Source organism: Pagrus major, chromosome 7 (genome assembly GCF_040436345.1).
Source record: "Pagrus major chromosome 7, Pma_NU_1.0".
Classification (NCBI taxonomy): domain Eukaryota; kingdom Metazoa; phylum Chordata; class Actinopteri; order Spariformes; family Sparidae; genus Pagrus; species Pagrus major.
Window position 1 is genome coordinate 3,778,829 of NC_133221.1, and position 27,582 is coordinate 3,806,410.

At 37.5% G+C, this 27,582-nt stretch overlaps 1 protein-coding gene and 2 long non-coding RNA genes across 4 annotated transcripts; all 3 read right to left on the minus strand.

Moving 5' to 3' along the window:
- Positions 1–4,213: 4,213 nt before the first annotated feature.
- On the minus strand, positions 4,214–5,792 carry LOC140999097 (uncharacterized). The gene is made up of 3 exons (XR_012179474.1): positions 5,650–5,792; positions 5,478–5,549; positions 4,214–4,576 (listed from the first exon to the last, which is right to left on the minus strand). It is a non-coding gene; the product is annotated as an uncharacterized lncRNA (long non-coding RNA).
- A 1,848-nt stretch (positions 5,793–7,640) lies between these two features.
- Positions 7,641–9,219, minus strand: LOC141000430 (uncharacterized). Its single transcript, XR_012179532.1, has 3 exons — positions 9,077–9,219; positions 8,907–8,978; positions 7,641–8,003 (listed from the first exon to the last, which is right to left on the minus strand). It is a non-coding gene; the product is annotated as an uncharacterized lncRNA (long non-coding RNA).
- Positions 9,220–11,063: 1,844 nt separating this feature from the next.
- On the minus strand, positions 11,064–23,946 carry tcea2 (transcription elongation factor A (SII), 2). Of its 2 annotated transcripts, none has more exons than XM_073470628.1 (10): positions 23,693–23,946; positions 20,743–20,805; positions 19,933–20,038; positions 18,728–18,809; positions 18,392–18,579; positions 15,367–15,424; positions 15,033–15,186; positions 12,500–12,646; positions 12,330–12,401; positions 11,064–11,426 (listed from the first exon to the last, which is right to left on the minus strand). In XM_073470628.1, exons 1-10 carry the CDS (start codon positions 23,759–23,761, stop codon positions 11,418–11,420), a joined length of 948 nt encoding a protein of 315 aa, XP_073326729.1. In that variant the 5' UTR covers positions 23,762–23,946; the 3' UTR covers positions 11,064–11,417. The 2 variants fall into 2 exon arrangements, with proteins under 2 accessions (XP_073326729.1, XP_073326728.1); XM_073470627.1 differs by having other exon boundaries at positions 18,392–18,582.
- Between the last annotated feature and the right edge of the window lie 3,636 nt (positions 23,947–27,582).

The window sequence follows — 27,582 nt, forward strand, 5'->3', positions numbered from 1 at the left end:
AAGAAGACAAAAGCACTGTACTTTCAGCAGCTCCAACTGACAGTAACCATTATAACCATTAACTAGGATGTAATATGAACCAGGTCGTATATCAGAATGAGGCCGTTAAATGTTACTGCTTGATCTGACAGCTGATAATACACAGTATTCCACCGTGACACTGACGGCAGATCAGCACCAATTATAACACAACCCTCCTTAAAGAGAGACATGACAGTAATGTTACACAACCTGCTAACACACAGATGTATCTTGTGTTTAGTTTGCACAGAGAAATTAAAACTTCTGTGGAAAGACACCTGAATGCTTTGAGTCCTATTCAGAACACGAGGTAGTGCAAGACTGCACTTCAGCCACTGGTGGTCAAACTGAGAGAATTATTTTTTCACTTGATTTCTCACTCATGTTTCAAGCGTGAAAAAAAAAAAAGTTTTGTCCCGCCAAAACTTTCTTTTCTGTGTGAAACAGTAATTTTTTTTCTTCTTTTTTTTGTTGAAAAAAGTTGTGTTTTTTTCACTTGGTTTCACATGAGAAAAAAAAATTTCTGAAAAATATTTAACTTTTTTCTGCTTTTTTTGTTTTTTGAAACATTGAAAAAAAAATTTCAGGAGAATTTTTTTTTGTCAAAAAAAAAAAAACATCGCTCCATTTCAAGTCAAAATAATTTATTTTTTTCACTTTTCACAAAAAAATTCCTGAAAAATATTTCACTTTCTTTCTCCTGCTAAAGCTGTTTTTTTTAAAACATTGAAAAAAAATTCTGATTTTTGTTTTTCCTCAAAAAAATCACTCCATTTAAAGAAAAAAAGACTATTTTTTGCATTTTTCGTATATGAATTTTTTTTTTTCTTTCTTCTTTTTGCCAAAAGAAGAAAAAAATTCTTCTGAAAAGATGTTGTCCTGACAAAAATTTTTTTCCTGTGTGAAACCAGGAAGTTTGGGCAGGAGAAAAAGGAAATATTTTAACGAAAAAATCTTGAAACTATGAATGAGTTTGGAGATTTTTTTTTTCTCCTGCCAAAACTTTAAAAAAAAACCACACACCTGTGTTTCTTTGTTTTTTACGCAACACAGGATCTGGAATCTGAAACAGCAACCTCACTGCAGTGACACAAACGTGATCCCTCACTGGCTTCCCACCCATTCAGACCAAGCATGATTTTCTCCTGCATCCCAAAACTACAGATCACATTTTCAAATTTTAACTTAATTTTTGTAAACTTTTTGGTTATGCCCCTTTTAAAAAACAATAATAAAAAAGTATTGTGACCCCTATAGGTCTGTTTCAGGATTGCAGGGGGTGATCAATAAATATGTACAGGAGATTGATTTTTTTTCTTCACACATGCTAATTATGCAAACTGTTAATGTCACGGACAGATCAAGAAGATCATTCGATGTGTGTCTGGTTCCTTCCTTCAAGACGCAGCGTGACAACAGTAAGACGAGCCCGGTGCTGAGCCCGGTGCTGAGCCCGGTGCTGAGCCCACACCTCGTCCACACCGGCTGCCTTAACGAGGTGCAAATAGAAAAAAAGGTTGAGTTCAGTTGAAAAGCCACTTTTCTAATATGAGGCTGCAGTTTGAGTCGACGGTTTGAGCTGAAAGTGAACATGAACTGAGCTCAAGACACAAACCGTCAGTGTTGACACACACAACACTCAGTTCCTAAAGGAAACCAACACACACACACACACACACACACACACAGATCTGGTCTTTTTCCACACTTCACTGTAACCTGATATCTTTGTGTTTAGGATGACTTCTCTATGTCACACACACACCTACATATTTAGGCTGCAGTACAGACACACACAGTCTCGTACCACCATACCATCACACAAACACACCGTTCTTTATCTGTACATCCACGTTTCCTCTCTGGTTTTCTGTTTATTAACACTGATTATCTTCACATTTCTCATCTTAATAATACAACACAATACAAGAGGTGTTGAGTTCTGACCCTAAGTTTCAGTTTGGACACCTGCTGGACACTAAATATGGTAAACCATAAATAAATATATGGATATGTTGATAAGGTCAGTTTGTAATGTGTTTGCTGGTTCACTCAGTAACCGCTCCTCTCTCCGATCCAGCCGCTCTGCGTTCTGTCTCAAGACTTCAGTCTGTTTTCCATCCAGAGAAGAAGACACCTAACAGAACCTGGTGTCATGCAGGCCCGTCCAGCGTTTCCCTCCACCTCCCTCCCTCCCTCCCTCCCTCTCCTCTCCCATGCTCATGTATGGAAAGAGCTCAGCGGTGTTTCCACAACAAACACAACAGGAGCTTTCTCCGCTCCGCTTTCTCACCACTTCTCATCGCCTCCGTCAACACCCGCGTCGTCTGGAAAAAACAAAGACGACGACTCTGGTTTATGCTCCAGTCATTGTGATTTATTTTAGTTTTTATTTTTACTTGTAAATCTGGTCAAGTCAAATGTACTCAGGGTGAATAAAGTTGACAAAGGCCTCTGATGTCATGTGTGGGGGTGGGGGGGGGTGGGGGGGGGGTTCATCAACAGTGATCGTGTTAATGTTTTCTGTAATAGTTTGATTTTATCTATCTTGAAAACTGCCAGTTACCTTATTCAATTTAAGGTGATAATAAAATGTTATTCTTTTAACAATTGTCTATTAAGAAAGTTGGTTTAAATTTTAATGTTGAATTCATGTAAATATCTGTAAATGTTGGGATGTTATGTCGACAAGTAGGTCAGATACACTGCTGACTTCTGTAACTCAAAATTCTGACTTTTTTCTCTTAACTTTTTCTTAAAATTCTGACTTTGTTTCAAACTTTTTCTCAAAATTCTGACTTTTTTCTCTTAACTTTTTCTTAAAATTCTGACTTTGTTTCAAACTTTTTCTCAAAATTTGGACTTTTATTTTTTTTAAAATCTGACTTTTTTCCCCAAAATTTTTCAAACTTCGCTCTTAAAATTCTGACTTTTTTCGCCATTTTTTTCTTAAAATTCAGACTTTTTTCCCTTAACTTTTTCTCAAAATTTTGATGTTGTGTGATGTCACAAAGTCAAGGCATTAAAGGAGGGACTGCTGACGATGCGTTTCAGGAGCGGTGTTTTGTGTGGGAGAGAGGAGCTTCTGTTGGTGCCGACTTTTTCTCAAAGTCGGCACCAACAGAAGCTCATCTCTCCCACGCTCTCCCTCGCCCTTTTTCTTTCTAAAGTTTTTCTAAAAATTTCGACTTTTGTTTCACACTTTTGCTCAAAATTCTACCCACCCCAAGTTTCTCCTCAAAATTCTGACTTTTTTCCTCAACTTTTCTCTTAAAATTCTGACTTTTTTCCCTTAACTTTTTCTTAAAATTTTGACTTTTGTTTCTAACTTTTCTCAAAATTTTGACTTTTGTTTCAAACTTTTTCTCAACATTCTGACTTTTTTTTCACCAATTTTTCTTAAAATTATGACTTTTTTCCTTTAACTTTTTCTCAAAATGTTGACTTTTATTTTTTTAAAAATCTGATTTTTTTCCCAAAAAGTTTTCAAACTTCTCAAATTCTGACTTTTTTCCTCAACTTTTCTCAAAATTTTGACTTTTGTTTCTAACTTTTTCTCAAAGTCGGCACCAACAGAAGCTCGTCTCTCCCACGCTCTCCCTTGCCCTTTTTCTTTCTAAAGTTTTTCTAAAAATTTCGACTTTTGTTTCACACTTTTGCTCAAAATTCTACCCACCCCAAGTTTCTCCTCAAAATTCTGACTTTTGTTTAAAAAAAAAAAAAAATCACTTTTTCCCCCAAATGTTTTCAAACTTTTATCTTAAAGTTCAGACTTTTTTCCCTTAACTTTTTCTCAAAATTTTGACGTAGTGTGATGTCACAAAGTCGAGGCATTAAAGGAGGGACTGCTGACGAGGTGTTTCAGGAGCGGTGTTTTGTGTGGGAGAGACGAGCTTCTGTTGGTGCCAACTGAGTTTTTTAACTTTCAAGATATTTTACATGGACAAAAACCTCTAAAACGCTGAATTAAAGGTCTCCTTGAAACTAAATTTTACATTTGACAAAACTGTTGATGCTCTCACACAGAAAACTCGCCGGTTGTTTTCTCACTTGTTTCTCTCGTTATTTTTCTGTTGAAATTTACAGAAATACCAACAGATCTCAAATAAACTCATTTTATCAGTAGCATACCATGTTTCATTAAAATCTATGAAAATCCAGGAAGACAAATAAAAAAGAAACCACGCTGATGTCATCTTGATCCAAGAGCAACTTTAATATAAATGTTAAGGGCAAAATATGTGGCAGCACAACATGGCAAAGAAAGGCACATCCACTGTTTCCACAAAAGGCTCAAATGTGATTTCAGTCCGGCTTCAAGCTTCATCTATCGTAAGAAATTAACTCTAAGTGCTCCATGCAAAACAAATTAAACCAATAGACAACATGAACTGGCATTTTTTTCTTTCTCTAAATATATTACAGCTTTTTAGTTTTTAATATATAAAAATGAAATTATACAAAATAAAGAAAATTCATTTTTTTAAATTCACAATCAATTCATTTTTAGCTTCATGATAGAATAATATACACACATACGTCCTCTTCAACAGAACTGGAAGAAAAGACAAAGAAAGAAGATTACAAGAATTTCAGAATGATATAGTAACATCAGTGTCATCATATTTAGTGTATTTGGAGAATCTATCTCCAGTGTTTATTTGCACATTTGTTCCTGAGGTTAAACAGGTCGTATAACTCAGTGTCGCTTCATTAAACCCATTTGTTTCTGTTTAAAATGTCACGTCCTCACACCAGGTCTCAGATTCTACAAAAAACAACAACACACACTTCCCACAAACCATCAGCTCGTCAAATTAGTCGCTTCACCTTGACCTAGAGCCGCGGGCTAAATAAGGGAGGGACCGGAAAAACTACTACGAGGAAAGAGGGGGAGGAGGAGTAAACATGGAGAGGGAAGGAAAAAAGTGATGAGATGGAGGGAGGAGGGTGAAAAGGACAGCGGGAAGGTAAGAGGTGTAAACGAGAGAGAGGAGGGAGGAAAACTGAGGAAAGTGAAAAAGAAAGACAAGAAAAAAGGTGAAGGAAGGAGAAATGAAGAAGACTAAGAAGTCAGATACAATTTAAAAAGATGTAGAGAAACAGTGGGAGGAGACAGTGAGGAGAGCATGAACAGGTAGAAGGAAGCAGCGCTGACTGAAGGTGAGTGGAGAGGAAGAGGAGCAGAGTTCAGTCTCTGCTGCCATCTTGTGGTGACAATCTGGTACTGACATTCAGGTCACTGTATTGTAATTTAGTTATTTAACTCAACCTGCCTCATGTAAATAATTCAATTAATAAAAAATCTGACAATCCCTGACTTGTGTTTTTCTTCTGGGATGCACATCATGCAGGATTTGTGGGTTGCTGTTTGTAATCACATCGTTTGTCGAGTCTCTTACCTGACAAAAAAGCAAAAGTGTGTTTAAATCAGTAACTCTTCATGGTTTCTTTACCTTCCATCGGTTGCCGCAGCTGTTACACAACACAAAGGTGGTCATGGGCTCATCAGCGCTGCGCGTCTGCACCTGTAAAACACCAACGCACACATACACAAAAAACTGCACATTGAAGCATTTTCATCACAACTGTGTCCATAAAGTTGTGTGTGTGTGTGTGTGTGTGTACCTGTGTGTATGAGCAGCTCTTCCCGTGACACTTGTTGCAGATGAACATGTCCGTCTCAGTTCCTCCGACCTTTGACAGCTGATGCTCTCTGATGGACTCTTTAGTCAGATTCTCTCTGATCTGCTTCAGCTCCGCACTCGCCATCTCCTGCACGCAAACGCAAACACACACACACACACACACACACACACATTGTTTATTTCAAACTTTTTCTCAAAATTCTATCTCCCCCCAAAAAAGTTTCTCCTCAAAATTCTAACTTTCTGCCCAAAATTCTGATTTTTTTTCCCCTTAACTTTGTCTCAAAATTCTTACTTTTTCCCTCAACTTTTCTCTTAAGATTTTGACTTTTTTGCCATTTTTTTCCTCAAATTTCTGACTTTTTTCCCCCAAACTTTCTCAAAATTTTGAGGGTTAGGTTTTTTATTAGACTTGTTTTCAAAATTCAGACCTTTAAACCCTTTAAAAAATTTTCTCAAAATTCTGTCACCCCCCAAAAAAGTTTCTCCTCAAAATATTAACTTTCCCCAAAAAATTCTGCCTTTTTTCCCTTAACTTTTTCTCAAAATTCTTACTTTTTCCCTCAACTTTTCTCTTAAGATTTTGACTGTTTTTGCAAATTTTTTCTTCGTAATTCTGACTTTTTCCCTGAACTTTTTCTCAAAATTCTGACTTTTTTCCTCTGAACTTTTTCTCAAAATTCGGACTTTATCCCTCAATTTTTTCCTCTAAACTCTGACTTTTCCTCTAGTTTTTTCAAAATTCTGAGTTTTGTTTCAAAAAAAAAAAATTCTGACTTTTCCCCCAAAAGTTTTCAAACTTTTCTTTTAAAATTCTGACTTTTTTCGCCAATTTTCTCTTAAAATTCTGACTTTTTCCTCAACTTTTCTCTTAAAATTCTGACTTTTTTCGCCAATTTTTCTTAAAATTCTGACTTTTTTCGCCAATTTTTCTTAAAATTCTGACTTTTTTCGCCAATTTTTCTTAAAATTCTGACTTTTTTCGCCAATTTTTCTTAAAATTTTGACTATTATTTTTAAAAAATGACTTTTTTCCCCAAAAGTTTTCAAACTTTTCTCTTAAATTTTTGACTTTTTTCACCATTTTTTCTTAAAATTCGGACTTTTTTCCCTTAACTTTTTCTCAAAATTTTGATGTTGTGTGATGTCACAAAGTCAAGGCATTAAAGGAGGGACTGCTGACGATACGTTTCAGGAGCGGTGTTTTGTGTGGGAGAGAGGAGCTTCTGTTGGTGCCGACTTTTTCTCAAAGTCGGCACCAACAGAAGCTCGTCTCTCCCACGCTCTCCCTCGCCCTTTTTCTTTCTAAAGTTTTTCTAAAAATTTCGACTTTTGTTTCACACTTTTGCTCAAAATTCTACCCACCCCAAGTTTCTCCTCAAAATTCTGACTTTTTCCCCCTTAATTTTCTCAAATTTTTTACTTTTTCTCAAAATTCTGACTTTTTTCCCCTCAACTTTCTCAAAATTTTGACTTTTGTAAAAAAAAAAAAAAAAAAAAAATCTGACTTTTTTCCCCAAATGTTTTCAAACTTTTATCTTAAAATTCAGACTTTTTTCCCACAACTTTTTCTCAAAATTTTGACGTAGTGTGATGTCACAAAGTCGAGGCATTAAAGGAGGGACTGCTGACGAGGCGTTTCAGGAGCGGTGTTTTGTGTGGGAGAGACGAGCTTCTGTTGGTGCCGACTGAGTTTTTTAACTTTCAAGATATTTTACATGGACAAAAACCTCTAAAACACTGAATTAAAGGTCTCCTTGAAACTAAATTTTACATTTGACAAAACTGTTGATGCTCTCACACAGAAAACTCGCCGGTTGTTTTCTCACTTGTTTCTCTCGTTATTTTTCTGTTGAAATTTACAGAAATACCAACAGATCTCAACTAAACTCATTTTATCAGTAGCATACCATGTTTCATTAAACTCTATGAAAATCCAGGAAGACAAATGAAAAAGAAACCACGCTGATGTCATCTTGATCCAAGAGCAACTTTAATATAAATGTTAAGGGCAAAATATGTGGCAGCACAACATGGCAAAGAAAGGCACATCCACTGTTTCCACAAAAGGCTCAAATGTGATTTCAGTCCGGCTTCAAGCTTCATCTATCGTAAGAAATTAACTCTAAGTGCTCCATGCAAAACAAATTAAACCAATAGACAACATGAACTGGCATTTTTTTCTTTCTCTAAATATATTACAGCTTTTTAGTTTTTAATATATAAAAAAGAAATTATACAAAATAAAGAAAATTCATTTTTTTAAATTCACAATCAATTCATTTTTAGCTTCATGATAGAATAATATACACACATACGTCCTCTTCAACAGAACTGGAAGAAAAGACAGAAAGAAAGAAGATTACAAGAATTTCAGAATGATATAGTAACATCAGTGTCATCATATTTAGTCTATTTGGAGAATCTATCTCCAGTGTTTATTTGCACATTTGTTCCTGAGGTCAAACAGGTCGTATAACTCAGTGTCGCTTCATTAAACCCATTTGTTTCTGTTTAAAATGTCACGTCCTCACACCAGGTCTCAGATTCTACAAAAAACAACAACACACACTTCCCTCAAACCATCAGCTCGTCAAATTAGTCGCTTCACCTTGACCTAGAGCCGCGGGCTAAATAAGGGAGGGACCGGAAAAACTACTACGAGGAAAGAGGGGGAGGAGGAGTGAACATGGAGAGGGAAGGAAAAAAGTGATGAGATGGAGGGAGGAGGGTGAAAAGGACAGCGGGAAGGTAAGAGGTGTAAACGAGAGAGAGGAGGGAGGAAAACTGAGGAAAGTGAAAAAGAAAGACAAGAAAAAAGGTGAAGGAAGGAGAAATGAAGAAGACTAAGAAGTCAGATACAGTTTAAAAAGATGTAGAGAAACAGTGGGAGGAGACAGTGAGGAGAGCACGAACAGGTAGAAGGAAGCAGCGCTGACTGAAGGTGAGTGGAGAGGAAGAGGAGCAGAGTTCAGTCTCTGCTGCCATCTTGTGGTGACAATCTGGTACTGACATTCAGGTCACTGTATTGTAATTTAGTTATTTAACTCAACCTGCCTCATGTAAATAATTCAATTAATAAAAAATCTGACAATCCCTGACTTGTGTTTTTCTTCTGGGATGCACACCATGCAGGATTTGTGGGTTGCTGTTTGTAATCACATCGTTTGTCGAGTCTCTTACCTGACAAAAAAGCAAAAGTGTGTTTAAATCAGTAACTCTTCACGGTTTCTTTACCTTCCATCGGTTGCCGCAGCTGTTACACAACACAAAGGTGGTCATGGGCTCATCAGCGCTGCGCGTCTGCACCTGTAAAACACCAACGCACACATACACAAAAAACTGCACATTGAAGCATTTTCATCACAACTGTGTCCATAAAGTTGTGTGTGTGTGTGTGTGTGTACCTGTGTGTATGAGCAGCTCTTCCCGTGACACTTGTTGCAGATGAACATGTCCGTCTCAGTTCCTCCGACCTTTGACAGCTGATGCTCTCTGATGGACTCTTTAGTCAGATTCTCTCTGATCTGCTTCAGCTCCGCACTCGCCATCTCCTGCGTGCGAACACACACACACACACACACACACACTGTTTATTGTTTATTTCAAACTTTTTCTCAAAATTCTATCTCCCCCCAAAAAAGTTTCTCCTCAAAATTCTAACTTTCTGCCCAAAATTCTGATTTTTTTTCCCCTTAACTTTGTCTCAAAATTCTTACTTTTTCCCTCAACTTTTCTCTTAAGATTTTGACTTTTTTGCCATTTTTTTCCTCAAATTTCTGACTTTTTTCCCCCAAACTTTCTCAAAATTTTGAGGGTTAGGTTTTTTATTAGACTTGTTTTCAAAATTCAGACCTTTAAACCCTTTAAAAAATTTTCTCAAAATTCTGTCACCCCCCAAAAAAGTTTCTCCTCAAAATATTAACTTTCCCCAAAAAATTCTGCCTTTTTTCCCTTAACTTTTTCTCAAAATTCTTACTTTTTCCCTCAACTTTTCTCTTAAGATTTTGACTGTTTTTGCAAATTTTTTCTTCGTAATTCTGACTTTTTCCCTGAACTTTTTCTCAAAATTCTGACTTTTTTCCTCTGAACTTTTTCTCAAAATTCGGACTTTATCCCTCAATTTTTTCCTCTAAACTCTGACTTTTCCTCTAGTTTTTTCAAAATTCTGAGTTTTGTTTCAAAAAAAAAAAATTCTGACTTTTCCCCCAAAAGTTTTCAAACTTTTCTTTTAAAATTCTGACTTTTTTCGCCAATTTTCTCTTAAAATTCTGACTTTTTCCTCAACTTTTCTCTTAAAATTCTGACTTTTTTCGCCAATTTTTCTTAAAATTCTGACTTTTTTCGCCAATTTTTCTTAAAATTCTGACTTTTTTCGCCAATTTTTCTTAAAATTCTGACTTTTTTCGCCAATTTTTCTTAAAATTTTGACTATTATTTTTAAAAAATGACTTTTTTCCCCAAAAGTTTTCAAACTTTTCTCTTAAATTTTTGACTTTTTTCACCATTTTTTCTTAAAATTCGGACTTTTTTCCCTTAACTTTTTCTCAAAATTTTGATGTTGTGTGATGTCACAAAGTCAAGGCATTAAAGGAGGGACTGCTGACGATACGTTTCAGGAGCGGTGTTTTGTGTGGGAGAGAGGAGCTTCTGTTGGTGCCGACTTTTTCTCAAAGTCGGCACCAACAGAAGCTCGTCTCTCCCACGCTCTCCCTCGCCCTTTTTCTTTCTAAAGTTTTTCTAAAAATTTCGACTTTTGTTTCACACTTTTGCTCAAAATTCTACCCACCCCAAGTTTCTCCTCAAAATTCTGACTTTTTCCCCCTTAATTTTCTCAAATTTTTTACTTTTTCTCAAAATTCTGACTTTTTTCCCCTCAACTTTCTCAAAATTTTGACTTTTGTAAAAAAAAAAAAAAAAAAAAATCTGACTTTTTTCCCCAAATGTTTTCAAACTTTTATCTTAAAATTCAGACTTTTTTCCCACAACTTTTTCTCAAAATTTTGACGTAGTGTGATGTCACAAAGTCGAGGCATTAAAGGAGGGACTGCTGACGAGGCGTTTCAGGAGCGGTGTTTTGTGTGGGAGAGACGAGCTTCTGTTGGTGCCGACTGAGTTTTTTAACTTTCAAGATATTTTACATGGACAAAAACCTCTAAAACACTGAATTAAAGGTCTCCTTGAAACTAAATTTTACATTTGACAAAACTGTTGATGCTCTCACACAGAAAACTCGCCGGTTGTTTTCTCACTTGTTTCTCTCGTTATTTTTCTGTTGAAATTTACAGAAATACCAACAGATCTCAACTAAACTCATTTTATCAGTAGCATACCATGTTTCATTAAACTCTATGAAAATCCAGGAAGACAAATGAAAAAGAAACCACGCTGATGTCATCTTGATCCAAGAGCAACTTTAATATAAATGTTAAGGGCAAAATATGTGGCAGCACAACATGGCAAAGAAAGGCACATCCACTGTTTCCACAAAAGGCTCAAATGTGATTTCAGTCCGGCTTCAAGCTTCATCTATCGTAAGAAATTAACTCTAAGTGCTCCATGCAAAACAAATTAAACCAATAGACAACATGAACTGGCATTTTTTTCTTTCTCTAAATATATTACAGCTTTTTAGTTTTTAATATATAAAAAAGAAATTATACAAAATAAAGAAAATTCATTTTTTTAAATTCACAATCAATTCATTTTTAGCTTCATGATAGAATAATATACACACATACGTCCTCTTCAACAGAACTGGAAGAAAAGACAGAAAGAAAGAAGATTACAAGAATTTCAGAATGATATAGTAACATCAGTGTCATCATATTTAGTCTATTTGGAGAATCTATCTCCAGTGTTTATTTGCACATTTGTTCCTGAGGTTAAACAGGTCGTATAACTCAGTGTCGCTTCATTAAACCCATTTGTTTCTGTTTAAAATGTCACGTCCTCACACCAGGTCTCAAATTCTACAAAAAACAACAACACACACTTCCCACAAACCATCAGCTCGTCAAATTAGTCGCTTCACCTTGACCTAGAGCCGCGGGCTAAATAAGGGAGGGACCGGAAAAACTACTACGAGGAAAGAGGGGGAGGAGGAGTGAACATGGAGAGGGAAGGAAAAAAGTGATGAGATGGAGGGAGGAGGGTGAAAAGGACAGCGGGAAGGTAAGAGGTGTAAACGAGAGAGAGGAGGGAGGAAAACTGAGGAAAGTGAAAAAGAAAGACAAGAGAAAAGGTGAAGGAAGGAGAAATGAAGAAGACTAAGAAGTCAGATACAGTTTAAAAAGATGTAGAGAAACAGTGGGAGGAGACAGTGAGGAGAGCACGAACAGGTAGAAGGAAGCAGCGCTGACTGAAGGTGAGTGGAGAGGAAGAGGAGCAGAGTTCAGTCTCTGCTGCCATCTTGTGGTGACAATCTGGTACTGACATTCAGGTCACTGTATTGTAATTTAGTTATTTAACTCAACCTGCCTCATGTAAATAATTCAATTAATAAAAAATCTGACAATCCCTGACATGTGTTTTTCTTCTGGGATGCACACCATGCAGGATTTGTGGGTTGCTGTTTGTAATCACATCGTTTGTCGAGTCTCTTACCTGACAAAAAAGCAAAAGTGTGTTTAAATCAGTAACTCTTCACGGTTTCTTTACCTTCCATCGGTTGCCGCAGCTGTTACACAACACAAAGGTGGTCATGGGCTCATCAGCGCTGCGCGTCTGCACCTGTAAAACACCAACGCACACATACACAAAAAACTGCACATTGAAGCATTTTCATCACAACTGGGTCCATAAAGTTGTGTGTGTGTGTGTGTGTGTACCTGTGTGTATGAGCAGCTCTTCCCGTGACACTTGTTGCAGATGAACATGTCCGTCTCAGTTCCTCCAACCTTTGACAGCTGATGCTCTCTGATGGACTCTTTAGTCAGATTCTCTCTGATCTGCTTCAGCTCCGCACTCGCCATCTCCTGCGTGCGAATACACACACACACACACACACACACACACACACACACACACACAGTTTATTGTTTATTTCAAACTTTTTCTCAAAATTCTATCTCCCCCCAAAAAAGTTTCTCCTCAAAATTCTAACTTTCTGCCCAAAATTCTGATTTTTTTCCCCCTTAACTTTGTCTCAAAATTCTTACTTTTCCCTCACTTTTCTCTTAAGATTTTGACTTTTTTGCCATTTTTTTCCTCAAAATTCTGACTTTTTTCCCCAAAACTTTCTCAAAATTTTGAGGGTTAGGTTTTTTATTAGACTTGTTTTCAAAATTCAGACCTTTAAACCCTTTAAAAAAAATTCTCAAAATTCTGTCACCCCCCAAAAAAGTTTCTCCTCAAAATATTAACTTTCCCCAAAAAATTCTGCCTTTTTTCCCTTAACTTTTTCTCAAAATTCTTACTTTTTCCCTCAACTTTTCTCTTAAGATTTTGACTGTTTTTGCAAATTTTTTCTTCGTAATTCTGACTTTTTCCCTGAACTTTTTCTCAAAATTTGGACTTTATCCCTCAATTTTTTTCTCAAAATTCTGACTTTTTTCACCTCAACTTTTTCCTCTAAATTCTGACTTTTCCTCTAGTTTTTTCAAAATTCTGAGTTTTGTTTCAATAAAAAAAAATTCTGACTTTTCCCCCAAAAATGTTGACATTTTCTCAAAGTTCTGACATTTTCCCCTTAACTTTTTCTCAAAATTTTGACTTGTTTCACACTTTTTCTCAAAATTCTCCCCCCCAAAGGTTTCCCCCCAAAATTCTGACTTTTTTTCCTTCAATTCTTTCTCAACATTCTGACTTTTCCTTCAACTTTTCTCTTAAGATTTTCACTTTTTTCACCAATATTTTCCACAAAATTCTGACTTTTCCTCTAAACTTTTTTCAAAATTTTGAGTTTTGTTTCAATAAAAAAATTCTGACTTTTCCCCCAAAAATTCTGACTTTTTTTCCCTAAACGTTTTCAAACTTTTCTCTTAAAATTTTGACTTTTTTCGCCAATTTTTCCTCAAAATTCTGACTTTTTCCCAAACTTTTTCTTAAAATTCTGACTTTTTTCCCTTAACTTTTTCTGGAAATTTTGACTTTTGTTTCACACTTTTTGACCCCCACCTTCTCAGACTTTTCCCCCCCAAAATTCAGACTTTTTTCCCCTAAATGTTTGCAAACTTTTTTTCCTCAAAATTCTGACATATGTTTCAAACGTTTTCACAAAAGTCAGAAAGGGTAGGGGGAAAAAAGTCAGAATTTGGGGGGGGGGGGGGGGGGGAGTCAGAATTTTGAGGAGAATGTTTTTGGAAAGAATTTTGAGAAAAAGTGAAACAAAAGTTAAAGTTTTCAGAAAAATTTAAGGGAACAAAAGTCAGAATTTTGAGGAGAAACTTTTGGGGGGAAAAGTTAAAATTTTGAGGAAAAAATTGGCGAAAAAAGTCAAAATTGAGAAAAATTTTGAAACCAAAGTCAGAATTTTTTAAGAAAAGTTCGAAAACTTTGAGAGAAAAAAAAGCCTGAATTTTGAGGATAAACTTTTAGGGGAGAAAAGAGAATTTTGAGAAAAAAATTCAGAATTTTGAGAACAAGTCTCAAAAAAACCCTCACCCTCAAAAATTTGAGAAAAAAGTTGAGGGAAAAAAAGTCAGAATTTTGGGGGGGAAAGTTATAATTTTGAGGAGAAACTTTTAGGGGGAAAAGTTAAAATTTTGAGGAAAAAATTGGCGAAAAAAGTCAAAATTGAGAAAAATTTTGAAGCCAAAGTCAGAATTTTTTAAGAAAAGTTTGAAAAGTTTGAGAGAAAAAAAAGCCTGAATTTTGAGGAGAAACTTTTAGGGGAGAAAAGAGAATTTTGAGAAAAAAAGTCAGAATTTTGAGAAAAAGTTAAGAGAAAAAAGTCAAACAGTTCAAACATGTAAAAAAAGAAAATCCTGATTTTTTTTTTGTTTTTCCACAGATGGCAAATAAAAAGAGGAATTTAGAAAGACTAACCTGGTAAAACTTTTTTCCCACCAGTTCTCAAGTCATAAACAAAACAAAGGTGGATTACCAGAAAAACAAATTTCTTCACTTGCCTCTCAGGGCTTCCGTATAATTGTAACCTTCTTATACAGACTTTGTGGACTCCAGCTCCAGGCTGCCAAACATCAATATCACTAAACTACATTCATAAATTCATTCATACTGGATCAGTTTATCAGAAAAAGCTCCATCCGCACCCAAAACACAGAACATCTCTGTGATAAAAACTTCTCTTTGGCCTTCATCTACACACATGCATGCACACACAACCTGTATAATAACACCATAACACTGAGAAGAACCCCTCAGGAGGTAATGATGAGACAAAATGTCTGCATGTCTGACCTCAGCAGTCATACTGGCGATGCGATGAGGCAAGATGTTTCCACACAGGACTTTACGCCGCAGGTCTGGATTCTTCTGGTCCTTGAGGTTGGAGATGCGGCTTCGTAGGCGAGTTTTATATTTTATGTCTGTCGCCTTGAACTCCTGGAAGATCTGTGGGCACGATGAGCGGTCAAGGACAAAAACGCTAACACACATATCGTACAAATACATTTATACATTTATTAAAATAAAAACAGCTTGGGACATTAACATCTCTCGTTCAGGTGTGAATCCAGCTCTGTTAGTTCTCGTGGATCTCATATAATTAAAGTCTTAATGATATAAAAGGATATCTTCTTCGATTTGTGCCGCGAGGTGCTCACAGTCAACTCCGATGGTCCGATGATCATCTGGAACACACAAACACACAAACACAGTGTATGCACTTTTAAAATATGCATGAACTCTCTTTTTTACAAAACTACAAGTAAAATTAATGACACCATGGCAAAACTACGGAAGCCCTGAGGGGCGAGTGAAGGAATATTTGTTTCTGCTGATCCATTATCGAAGTCTGATCTAAATTGTTTTCTCTCCTGTGTTTATGACCTGAGAACTGGTGGGGGAAAAAGCTTTGCAGGATAATCTTTCAATTTCCTCAATTTTTTTCCATCTGCAAAAACACGCAAATAAATAAAAAAATTAATGTAAAAATTCAGAAGAATTTTTTTTTTTCATGTGAGAAGCCGAGAAAAATCATGAATTTTTTTTTTTATGTGTAAAAAACTACAGTGTAACGATTTTTCAAGATATTTTTTTCCACCACTGTGAAACCAAATGAAAAAATATTTTCAAAGCTCATGAAACTGAATGGAAAAAAACTGTATGGCAGGCTCATTTTTGGCTCAGTGTTTATTGTGTAATACTCATTTTGAATGAGTATTCAAGTGTGAGGCTAAAATGAGTGTTAGTAAACAAACACAAATTTCTCCTGGCAAAACTATATGTTTCACACATATTCACATATAAAAATTCTCCTTTAAAAAAAAAAAAAAAAAGTTCTCAAGTCATTCACAAGATCTGTCAAAACAATGTTTTCCACTCAGTTTAACACATGAAAAAAAAGAAAAAACACAGTTTTACAAATGGAAAAAAAAGTTATTTTTTGGAAAAAAAAAAAAAAAAATCATTGTCAGGAGAAAAAAAATCTCCTGAAATGGATTCTTTTCCGCTTGGTTTCACAAATTATTATCATATTTATTTTGAATAAACTTATCCTGGCAAAACTTTTTTTCCACCAGTTCTCAAGTCACAAACACAGGAGAGGAAACTATTTAAAGAAAAAATTAGATCACCATAATCAAAAATGTTCTCACTTGCCCCTCCAGGCTTCCGTAATCTTGTGTTTAGTGTGCACAGAGAAATTAAAACTCCCCCGGAGGAAAACATGAATGCTTTTAGTCCTATTTAGAACACAAGGTAGTCGTGCACTTCAGCCTCTTGTGGTCAAAATGAGTAATACAAATAAAAACATTTAAAGAAATGAGCCTTACTAAAAAAAAGATTTCAATTCACGCATGAAAAAAAAAAATTATCCTGGAAAAAAAAAAAAAAAATCACTCAGTTTCACACAAGAAATGGTTTTTTGAAAAAGTAAAGACGTAGGGAAAAAAATGAAAAAAAATTCAGGACAAAAAAAAAAAGTCTCCTGATTTTTTTTTCTGCCCATTTTATTTAACGCATTTTTACACATGTTGACTAAAATTAAGGAACTTAGAAAGATTATCCTAGCAAAACTTTTCTCTAGTCATAAACACAGGAAAGAAAACAAATCAAATCAGAAAATGGATCACCAGAAACAAAAGAAATTTTCTTTTTTTTCTGTAGTCTTGTTTTTATTGTGCACAGAGAAATTAAAACTCCCCCGTAAGAAAACATGAATTCAGCCTCTTGTGGTTAAAATGGGTTTAACAAAAACAAACACTGAAGAAAATGAGCCAGACAAAAAAAAGTTCTCCTGCAAAAACTCTTTTTTCATCCACACATGAATAAAAAAAATTCTCCTAAAAAATTTTTTTTTCCTGAATCTTTTTTTCGACTCACGAAGAAAAAAAAAATCGGCTGAAAAAAAAAAAAAAAATTCAGTCGGTTTCAAACATGTTTTTTCTTTTTGTCTCCTGAAAAAAAAAATCACTTGGTCTGTCACAGACAGTTTCAAACATGGAAATATTTTTTTTATAGTTTGAAACAAAAGTCAAAATTTTGAAAAAAGTTAATAGAAAAAGGTCAGAATTTTGAGAAAAATTTTGAAAGAAAAAATCAGAATTTTAAGAAAAGTTTTAAAACATTTAGGGGAAAAAATCTGCATTTTGGGGGGAAAAGTTATAATTTTGAGGAGAAACTAAGGGGGGGAAAGAGGATTTTGAGAAAAAGTTAAGGGGAAAAAGGTCAGAATTTTAAGAGAAAAGTCAGAATTTTGAGGAGAGTTTTTTTTGGGGGGGGGAGATAGAATTTTGAGAAAAAGGGTGAAACAAAAGTCAAAATGTTTAGAAAAAGTTGAGGGGAAAAAAAGACAATTTTGAGAAAAGGTTTGAAAAAAAGGCAGAATTTTGAGAGAAAAGGGAAAAAAAAGTGCATTTTGGGGAGAAAAGTCTGAATTTTGAGGAGAAACTTGGGGGAAAGAGAATTTTGAGAAAAAGTTTGAAAAAAAAAAGTCAGAATTTGGAGAAAAATTAAGAACATGAGGTAGTCGTGCACTTCAGCCTCTTGTGGTAAAATGAAGAAAAAAATGAGCCAGACAAAAAAAAGTTCTGCAAAAACTCTTTTTTCATCCACACATGAATAAAAAAAATTCTCCTAAAAAAAAAGTTTTTTTCCTGAATCTTTTTTTCGACTCACGAAGAAAAATAATCGGCTGAAAAAAAAAAAAAAAAGATTCAGTCGGTTTCAAACATTTTTCTTTTTGTCTCCTGAAAAAAAAAATCACTTGGTCTGTCAGACAGTTTCAAACATGGAAAAAAAATGTTTTCACTCAGTGTCACCCGTGGAAAAAAAAAAATTCTGAGGGAAAATAAAAAAGTGATAGAAAACAAAAAAAATTAGGGAGAATATCCAGGCAAAACTTTTCCAAACTTTTTTCCACCAGGTCTCACAACACGGGAGAGAGAACAAATGAGATCAGACTTGAAAATGAATCACCAGAAAAAAAAAAAAAAAAAAATTCCTCTCTTGCATTGTGAACATGGGAAGAATAATTTCTAACGAGCTTGTAAGTTAACATTTGTAAATAAACACATTTACTCTCAGTAGATCAATAAATCCAACCATCCAATTTATTTTTGAAAAACATAAAAAACATAAAATAAATCTGTCCTCACCGTCAGTCTGCAGCGCCGCCACCAGCAGCTCTCGACACTTGTTCCGCACGCTGTCGGTGGTGACGGGCGCCGGGGGGAAGGAGGTGACCCGAGGGGGGAGGGTTGGGGTGGTGGGGGTGGTGGGAGTAGTGGGAGTAGTGGGGGAGGTGGGAGTGGTCGGGGTCGTCTGGGACTCCTCTGACTTCTTACTGCTGAGTAGGAGGAGAAGTTTGGAGTGAGAGAGACAGGACATCACTCCGTTAAAATCCTCTTCTGTTTAAGAACCATGAAATGCAAAAACTGACTGTAGAATGAGTCCATCTTTAATTAAAGTGACATCATCACTGTGCGACAGACCTTTTCTCACTGCTGCCTGAGTCCTTGGAGGTGGATGATGACCTCACAGGAGAGCCTTCCTTCTTCTTCTCCTCTGAACCGTCTGCAGGACGACACACAAAACAATGAACACAAACACTGACGCATGTTTTTAGCCCTGAGAGTGAGAAACAGCAACATACAGTGTGATGCTCTTCAGAAACCCTCATCCGCTGTTTTCAATGAAGCGTACATCAATGAGTCAACGTCTGACTTTCTTTCCAGCACATCCAGTTTGTGCTGCAGGCGACGACTCATGACACGCTCCGACATCATTTAGCAAGAAAATTGGAAAACACTCTGTGGTTGTGGCTTCAAAAACGAAAGGATTTGCTGCTTTTCTACCTTTGATATCATAATAAGTTAAATTTCTTTGGTTTTTGGACTGTTGGTCCGGCAAAACAAGACATTCGAGGACGTCCTCTTAAAACTTGTAATGGTCGATCTCACTATTTTGTAGACTAAGCAACTAACTATAGTAACTTAGTAATCTTGAAAATCTTGAAAAATTGTTTTCAGTTGGGTTTTTTACACATGAAAAGAAAAATTATCTTGATTTTTCTCGGTTTCAGACGTAAAAAAAAAAAAAAAAATCCTGATTTTTTCTCTTTTTTTCTCCTGAATCTGTTTTTCTCACATGAAAAAAAAAATGTCTTCTGCTAAATCAATAATAATAAAACATGTTTTTTTTTCTACCACTACTTCACACACTTTTAAGCTTCTACCTGTCAGTAGCCATGTTTCCATAAAATGTCATGCAAATTTTAAGTGAACTTTTGAAAGTTCACAAAAAAATAAAAATGCGAATCTGGTGCGTTTCCATAAACAGTTTTTGAGCGAATGAACGAGGCTAAGTAAAGTGTAATTTCATCAGAGGATGATGCGGTGTAGGCTACGTTACACGTGGATGTGGAAGTAAAGAGAGGCTAGAGGAAATACAAACCAGGGGACAAAATGGAGAGAGGTCTTCAGGAATTACTTTCTATTGGGCGAGTCGTAATTGTGCATAAAAAATGCTTTATGGAAACACGGCTACTGACATAACAACAACAACCATTACCCTGTGCTTGTAAACTTCCCTGAGCTAACCCTCTATTGGGTCAACACCAAGGTAGAACAACACACAGACACACACACACACACACACACACACACACACACACACACACACACACACACGCACTTACCCAGCAGTTTCTTCCAGGACTTGATGAGAGCTTTGGCCAGAGTCTGAACTTCGTCATCTGAACTCTGCTTCCTCACAGCGTTCACCGACATCCCGACTCTGGTCGACTGCAGAGAGAGAGACACTTGGATCATCCACACAGCAGAGAGGAGAGCGTGTAGCTGCTCGCCTCGTGCAGAGACGCTTTGTTTTCACGGACATGTAGACACAGGTTCACAAACATGGGATATAAAAGATGAAGCACAAAACAAAGCTGAGCCTGTAAATGAGCAGTACCTTGGATATGAACTAGATTATGGTGTTTTATGTATTTTTATATTATTACAATCCTTCTTAAACTGGCAATAGACAAGTGTTCTGCCTCAGCGTATAATAATGAGGAAATGTTGACTGAACAAACTTCCCAATAAACTTCGCCGTCACTGTACGAAAGAAAATAAAATAAAAACAGCAGTACCTCACAAAAACACCGGGGGGCAGTGTAGCTGATAGACAAAGAAGTCTGAATGATGGTGGACATCTCACTGGAAATGACGTTCATCGTTGATTTTCGTCATTGATAATACAAGTCACAAGAATTCTCCCTCTCGCTCTCGACTCTGAGCTGCCCCCTACTGGATGCACTGCTTACCATCCATGACAATATAAAGTACGTGGGCAGTTACAGTTATATTGTTTGAGATGGACGTATCTGTTTCTGTACACGTGAAGGAGGCAAGAATGAGCCTCAAGAGTAGAAGTAACAGTATCGTGTTTGACTTCAGGTGCGCTCAGGTGTTCGGTGACATGGCAGAGGGGTGCAGTTGATTACCTGCAGGGTCTCCAGAGACATCTTGATGTTCTTGAGTTCCCTCAGCAGGTCGAGGGCTCCGTCCTGCAGACAAAACAATAAAGCATCATCACTTCCTGACTCAGTCACAGTTATGAGGTCAGCTGCTCAGTGAGTGAACACCCAGCAGATGAATCTGTCACTTTATTTAATCTGTTTTATTGTGCGACTGTTAAACAGAAATGATCCGTCTCCGTGTTCAAAGTGACATATTTGTTTCAGTGGACGTCGTTTATCCAAACGCTGAAGTCAAGGTGGCGTTTGGTTACGCACGTGAAGATTCATGGTTTTCTTCCCGACATCCCACCCGCAGCCGAACAGCTGCCACCCAGACGCCCCGAGACGATCGTTCAGTGTGTGCTAAAGGTTACAGAGAGAGTGATGGAAGCTCCAGATTGAATTTTAATGAGGACAATGAGGCGTCCATGTGTGACGCCGGAAATTTCATATTTAGGCAAATTAAGCCGCAGAGCTGCTCATGTAAATGGGATGGAGAAGTCGCTGCAGCAGCTGTGGCACAGAACAAACAGCAGCTTTACATTTTATAAGTCCTTCAGAAACAGACGAGAGAACAAGAGGCAGGTAGAGAAAAGGGAAGAGGTGACTGTGGAGGAGAGTCCATGACAGTCGGGACTCCTCGGTCTTCTTTGGTCGTCAGGTTCTAGTTGTGTCAGAGCTCTGAGGTGTGTCTGGACTTGTTGTCCTGCTGCAGGATGAATCATTCTCCACAAAGATCAATCCAGAGGGTGGGGATTGGCACCATGAAGGATGGAGTGGTGCTTCTCCTCGGTCAGGGTGGAGTCAGTTCTGAGCAAGAGTCCAAAACAGCCCCAGACTTGAATCTTCATACCACCATGTTTCACTGTGGTATCATTCTCTCTCCTGCCCGTCTCCTTCCACACACCCTCCGTCGCTGAAAAACATTGGATTCATCAGTAAAGACGACTTTATTGTGAAATTCTGGTATTTCTTAGCCCACCTCAAGTATTTGTCCTTGGTTCCCCTCCTGAGAAGTGGTTCAAAACCGGCTCTTCATCCTCTGAGACGCTACGAGACGGCCTTATTTTGACAGGACGACTGCTGATTGGAGTCTTACGTTCTTTATTTAATAAATCCTGCATCTGTGATGAAGTTGCTTTTCTATCTCTCAGGGGAATAAGCTTGATGTTTGGCTCTCCTGATGGTTTGGTCACTCTGGTTCTGCCGGATCGTACTTTGGATGCAAAGAGCTTTACGGTACAATCACTGCCCCGTTAGGAACCTTTAGTCCTGCCACGATTTGATGCTGAGAAAGCCCCTCATCGCTTAGAATAACAATTTCTGACACGTCCACTTACTTCCTGACTCCTCTCATTTTGTGATTATTCCAGATTTACATGACGACAATATTAGAGACTTTCAATGTCGCCTCAGAAACTACAAAACAGTTTTTACCTTCACCTGCTGAGGGAGGACAGTCGTCTCGTTGCTCACCTTAAACGAGACCGATTATGCTTTTTCAATTTTTTTCTTTCGGTCATGAATGTTAAAAAGCCCCAATTCTGTGCCAACAAAACGCCTCGTCAGTAGTCCGTCAGTAGCACTTTTGGCCACGGCGAGTCAAATCGAGCCGAGCCGACCTGCTTTTCTATCACCAGTTTTACTGCGCCGAGTTGAGCCGGGTCGCGCCGGTACTGCACCAAGCCGCCACCCCGCCTCCCAGCAGGCCACGGTGACGACTCGTGACTCCAGCCAACCCGCAACAAGCACCGTCTCCCCCTCAAACCGATACTCAACTCATGTCTGTGCAGGAAACCTGAGAAAGACGTTTCTAACTCTTTAGTTCCTCTCGTCCTGTTTGTTCTGCTGTGTTGTACCGTTTCACCGTGTTCGCTTTCAGCCATGTCAGGAGTCGTGTTTAGTTACTGCTGGTGAAAACGCAGCGTTTCCTGAAATGCTGCTTCATAATAAAAGCTTTTAAACGACTAAATAACGGGGGGCTTTTATTGTGAAGAAGTTACAATTAAACGTGTTTGTAACTGAATTAGCGGGGCAGCTTTGTTAGCGGTGATTCTTCGATAGAAGAATGAAGAATAAAGACTTTAATGAGATAAAACATGGAAAAAGACTCCAGCACGCTGTTCACTTCACTTGCGATTAAGTTTAACGATAATTGCAAGTGAAGTGGACAGCGTGCGGGAGTCTTTTTCCTGATTTTGTCGGCCTTTCGGTCTTCTCCTACACACCTGTCGACCTTCAGGTGTACTCTGTGAACGAGACAAAACATAAAACACAAAAAGCATGTGCGGAGGGGATGTTTAAAATTATGTAAATGTCACATAACAACCTCACAGGTTAACACTAAACTCAACATATCAGGTCAAACTTTGCCTCACACTTTCTTGCGTTATTAGACATATTTTCAAAATAAAGTTCTACATGTTGTGTCACTAATTTGCTGATTTCTTGGTGTTTGTCGTCCATTTTAAAAAGTAAAAACTGGGTTTTATAGAAGCTTCCTGAGAGCACATGTTGAGCATCATGTGCTTCAGAATAAACTACAGATAGACACAGTTTTAAGTTCACATGCAGCCTCGCTCACTCACTGTCAGCTCCATGTGAGTGTAACAGCCTCTGGATGTGCAGATAATAAACTGAGCTGAGTTGACTGGATGATTGACTCAAGGTGTGGCTGTTTTAATCGGCGGCTGCTGCTGTGATTTCCTGACAAACAGCAGCAGCAGTTAGTTGTGAGGTACAGAGCTCAGGCTCGGTTCTGTGAGCTCAGGCTCGGTTCTGTGAGCTCAGACTCGGTTCTGTGAGCTCAGACTCGCTCTGTGTGTGAACGCACGGACAGCCGTGTTTTTTCCAGAACGATCTCCTCTCGGCAGCTGAAGGTGGAGCTCATCACCTGATCGTGTTTTCAGCGGATGCAGCGTCTCTTTTCACTCACCGTGTTCTTCTTGTGCACCATTTTATCCAGCTTTTTGGCGATGCGCTCCACTTCCTGGTTTTTCGCCATGTCGAGCGTCACTTCTGCTCCTCCGCTGCGGTGAGAAGCTCCATGGATGTGGAGGAGAAACTCTCTCCTCCTCTCTTCTCTGCTCTCTCCTCTCCTCTTCACGGTGCAGCCCGTCTGTCTCCTTCCCTCCCAGCTGCTGACGGCCTCTCGATTGTTGTTGTGGGACGCTGAGGGACGCTGGGAGATGTAGTCTTCTGTTTGGCTCTGGCCAAATTCAGCCCGGACGCACTGGACCGAAACTTTTAAATGCGACCCAGCAGCCGTCCAGCGACCACAGCCGGAATTATACTGCGATAACAGTATGAGAATACTAGTGTGAGATGAACAGTAAAAAAAAAAAAAAAAAAGAGATAAAAAGTTTTAAATTAAAAAAAAAAAAAAAGACGTAAAAAGTAAAAAAATAAGAGAAAGTTTTTTATTTTTTTTTTATAAAAAATGACATAAAAAGTAAAAAAAAAAAAAACAGACAAAGTGTTTTATTTTCTAAAAAAATGACAAAAAGTAAAAAAAAAATAGAGAAAGTTTTTAATTTTTTTTATAAAAAATGACAAAAAGTAAAAAAAAAAACAAAACAGACAGTGTTTTATTTTCTAAAAAAATGACAAAAAGTAAAAAAAAAAATAAGAGAAAGTTTTTAATTTTTTTTTTAAAAAATGACATAAAAAGTCAAGATTATGAGAAAAAAAGTCATAATTGTGAGACTGAAACTTTTAAATGAGACCCAGCAGTGTAGTCCAGCAATCACAGATGAAATAATACTGCGATAATTTTAGGTTTAATCGCGATACACACAATATATATATCGAGCAAACCCAGCAAATAAAATGATGAAAACTTTGATTTAAAATAAATTAAAAAAAAAAAAAAAACATGAGTCATAATAATTATCAGATAAAAAGTCAAAATTAAGACATAAAAAGTGATTAGATAAAACATCCTAATTATGAGAAAAAAGTCACAATCGTGAGAAAAAAGTTATAATTATTACAAAAAAGTCAAAATGATCAGATAAAAAGTCATAATTATGAGACCGCAACATTTAAATGAGACCCAGCAGCAGTCCAGCAATCACAGATGAAATAATACTGCGATAATTATAGTCTGTATCGCAATACACAAGATATATATCGAGCAAACCCAGCAAATAAAACGATGAAAACTTTGAAAACCTTGATCAAAAACAAACAAACAAAAAAAAACATGGCGAGTCATAATAATAATCAGATAACACTCAAAATTATGAGCTGCACTGTTTTCCTGTGCAGCTCCAGAATCCAGAATCAGCGTCACAATCCTCATCACTGTGTGTTTTTGATGCGACTTCTCTTATTTCATGTTGTGTTTCTGTAACTTTGCCAACAAAAACACAACATCACAGTCAGACTTCATCACAGTTTACTGCAAAAGACTCTCATCACGCTCTTACAGCATTGTAGATGGCATCTTTAGGGCTGGAGGTCCACATCCACCAGCCCAACTCGACACCAGCAGAACTCTACTGACCGCTCAGAGTCGTCGCTGATGACAGAACCACAGTTTTAAGTGCTGCTGTGGGCTCATTCTCGACAGTGTGTCTAAATCCAGTGCAGACCGTCCTGCCACAACAGATCAGTACAGACAAATGACTACAGGATACTCCACACATGGGTGGATTACCCAACGGGCCCGCCGGTTCCCCAGGCCCAGGGGCCCAAAGGGCTCAGGGGGGGCCTCTAAGCCAGAGCCTCTGAGTGAAGTCACTGTTTTTTAACTTTCGTGTCAGTAACAGAGTCAGACTGAAAAAACTGAGGGAATGTCCAAAACATTCAGTTTGAGGATGTGAGAAGAAAGATCCCGTCCTGCCTCTCGACACAGAGACGCTGAGCTGTGAAACGTCTCTCTGAGCTTGAACTTGAAGTAAAACTGCAGATCTGTTTTAGAGACACAGCCTCATAACGGGAACACAGAGTTACATCAGTGAACGATTTAAGCAACAAGTGAGAAACATTGTGTCTGTGTTAAAAGGGAAATACACACCTTACACAAGGCAGATCAGACATGATCAGTTCCTCTGGATGTACTTACTCGTTCTGCCACTAGATGTCAGTGTTGTTATATTGTTTTGTACTTGATGTCTAGTGCATGTTGATACATACAGTACATTTATACTGTGTGTGTGTGTGTGTGTGTGTGTGTGTGTGTGTGTGTGAACAAACTCTGTAAATATATAATACACCATTTATTTAGACACTACTTGACTTATTGCTGGTTGTTCTGCTGGTTGTCTCGGCTTATCTTTGTTCATTTGGGTCCAGTGTAATAAAGTAATGATTGAGCTTCCTCAATATTCTGATATTATTTTGTAAGTAGCTGAAAAATATGAACCTTTATTTTCAACCCAAGTTCAAAAATCACACCACACAAGGCAATAAAATGTGATCAGATGGATTTGATTTATAAAAAATAAAGTGAAATTTAAATAAACCAAAATCAAAATAAGCTAAAGAACACAGGTACGTTTTAAAAGAAAATTAAAAAATGATACTGACTCAAAATTGTGGTGGTTTTCTCTAAAGTTTCATTTAACATGTGAAATAGTTTGATTCTGTAATTTCTGTTGTAGGAATTGAAGGTTTTTAGGTGATTTTAAAGTAAATAACCGACATATCTTCTCTGTCCCATGACCCAGTTACAGCGTAGCAGCTTTATTCTTCCAAGAGACATTTCATAAAAAAACATGTCAAACAAACATCAGTTTACTTTTGGAAATCTCCCACAATATTACACGTGCTTACAGTTTATGCCCATCTTTTACACCAAAGTCTGTTTTTTTAATTATTTTATTCTTCATGGGTCCTCCTGCATTATGTGAACAAACCCTTTAATCAGAGGCGGCTTCATCTGAAGACAACAAGTCTGAAAATGAAACAACACTGATGGTGTGGAGTCTGTAGCTGCTCCTCATCTCTGATTGAAGCCTGCTCCTTGAGGCATCTATCAGCCTCTGTTAGCGTAAAACACTCAGATCTCCGGCCGAACTGTTAGCAGTCATGTTGCATTGTGGGTAAGAGTTTTAACAATAAATAATGTGTGTAATAAAAGAGACAGTTTCTCTGGTTCTGCTGCATCTGATTGCGATTTTTAGAGAATTTGAAGGTCATAAACTCTGATGAGGTGTTACAAGACGACCTTGTGTCATTTTAACGGGTCGCAACCAAAAGAAGGTTGGCAACCACCACTGTGATCTGTTCGAGAGATGCTCCCTGTGAGACAGCGGGTATTGATTTATGTCAAGGACGAGCAAAAACAAATAGAAATGTCCAATTTTTTTATTTTCTTTTTTTTGCTGTAATCAAGAACAGATCTTAGATTTTTAAACAAACTTCCCCGACACTGCCTGCCAGCTACAGCTCAGTCAGGGTCTACTGTAGTGGTCGCGTCTCTTTCTCTCTCTCTCTAAATTTAAATCAGACTCTCCTCTCTGCATTCCAGACGAGTAAATAATTCTTGGAGAAACTTTTTTTTTTTGCTCTCATGAATTCTTGCTGCTTGATGTCTGCAGCCAAGAACCTCCTCCAGCTGAGGATCTGCAGAGCAGAGCTGGCAGCGACATCGACAGCTGCCGGGTGAGATAGCTGCCAGTCCGAGTGTGTGTGTGTGTGTGTGTGTGTGTGTGTGTGTGTGTGTGTGTGTGCGTGTGTGTGTTTACTACAGAGGACCTGCAGAGCTCAGAGGTATGCAACGAGGGGGGAAAAGATGCTCCTCCAAAACCTGATTGAAAGGAAACAAAAGCAACTTCTTCGTCCTCCTCTTCTTTTATCCTTCTGGACTCTTTGTCTCGT

Bases quoted from the DNA above. Each gene is read 5' to 3' on its own strand.
- tcea2 (XM_073470627.1), bottom strand. From the start codon at position 23,761: ATGGCGAAAAACCAGGAAGTGGAGCGCATCGCCAAAAAGCTGGATAAA. The intron at 20,039-20,742 runs GTAATCAACTGC...CTCTCTCTGCAG, and splicing joins TGTCTCTGGAGACCCTGCAG to TCGACCAGAGTCGGGATGTC. The intron at 15,425-18,391 runs GTGAGGACAGAT...TGTGTGTTCCAG, and splicing joins GGCGGCGCTGCAGACTGACG to ATGATCATCGGACCATCGGA.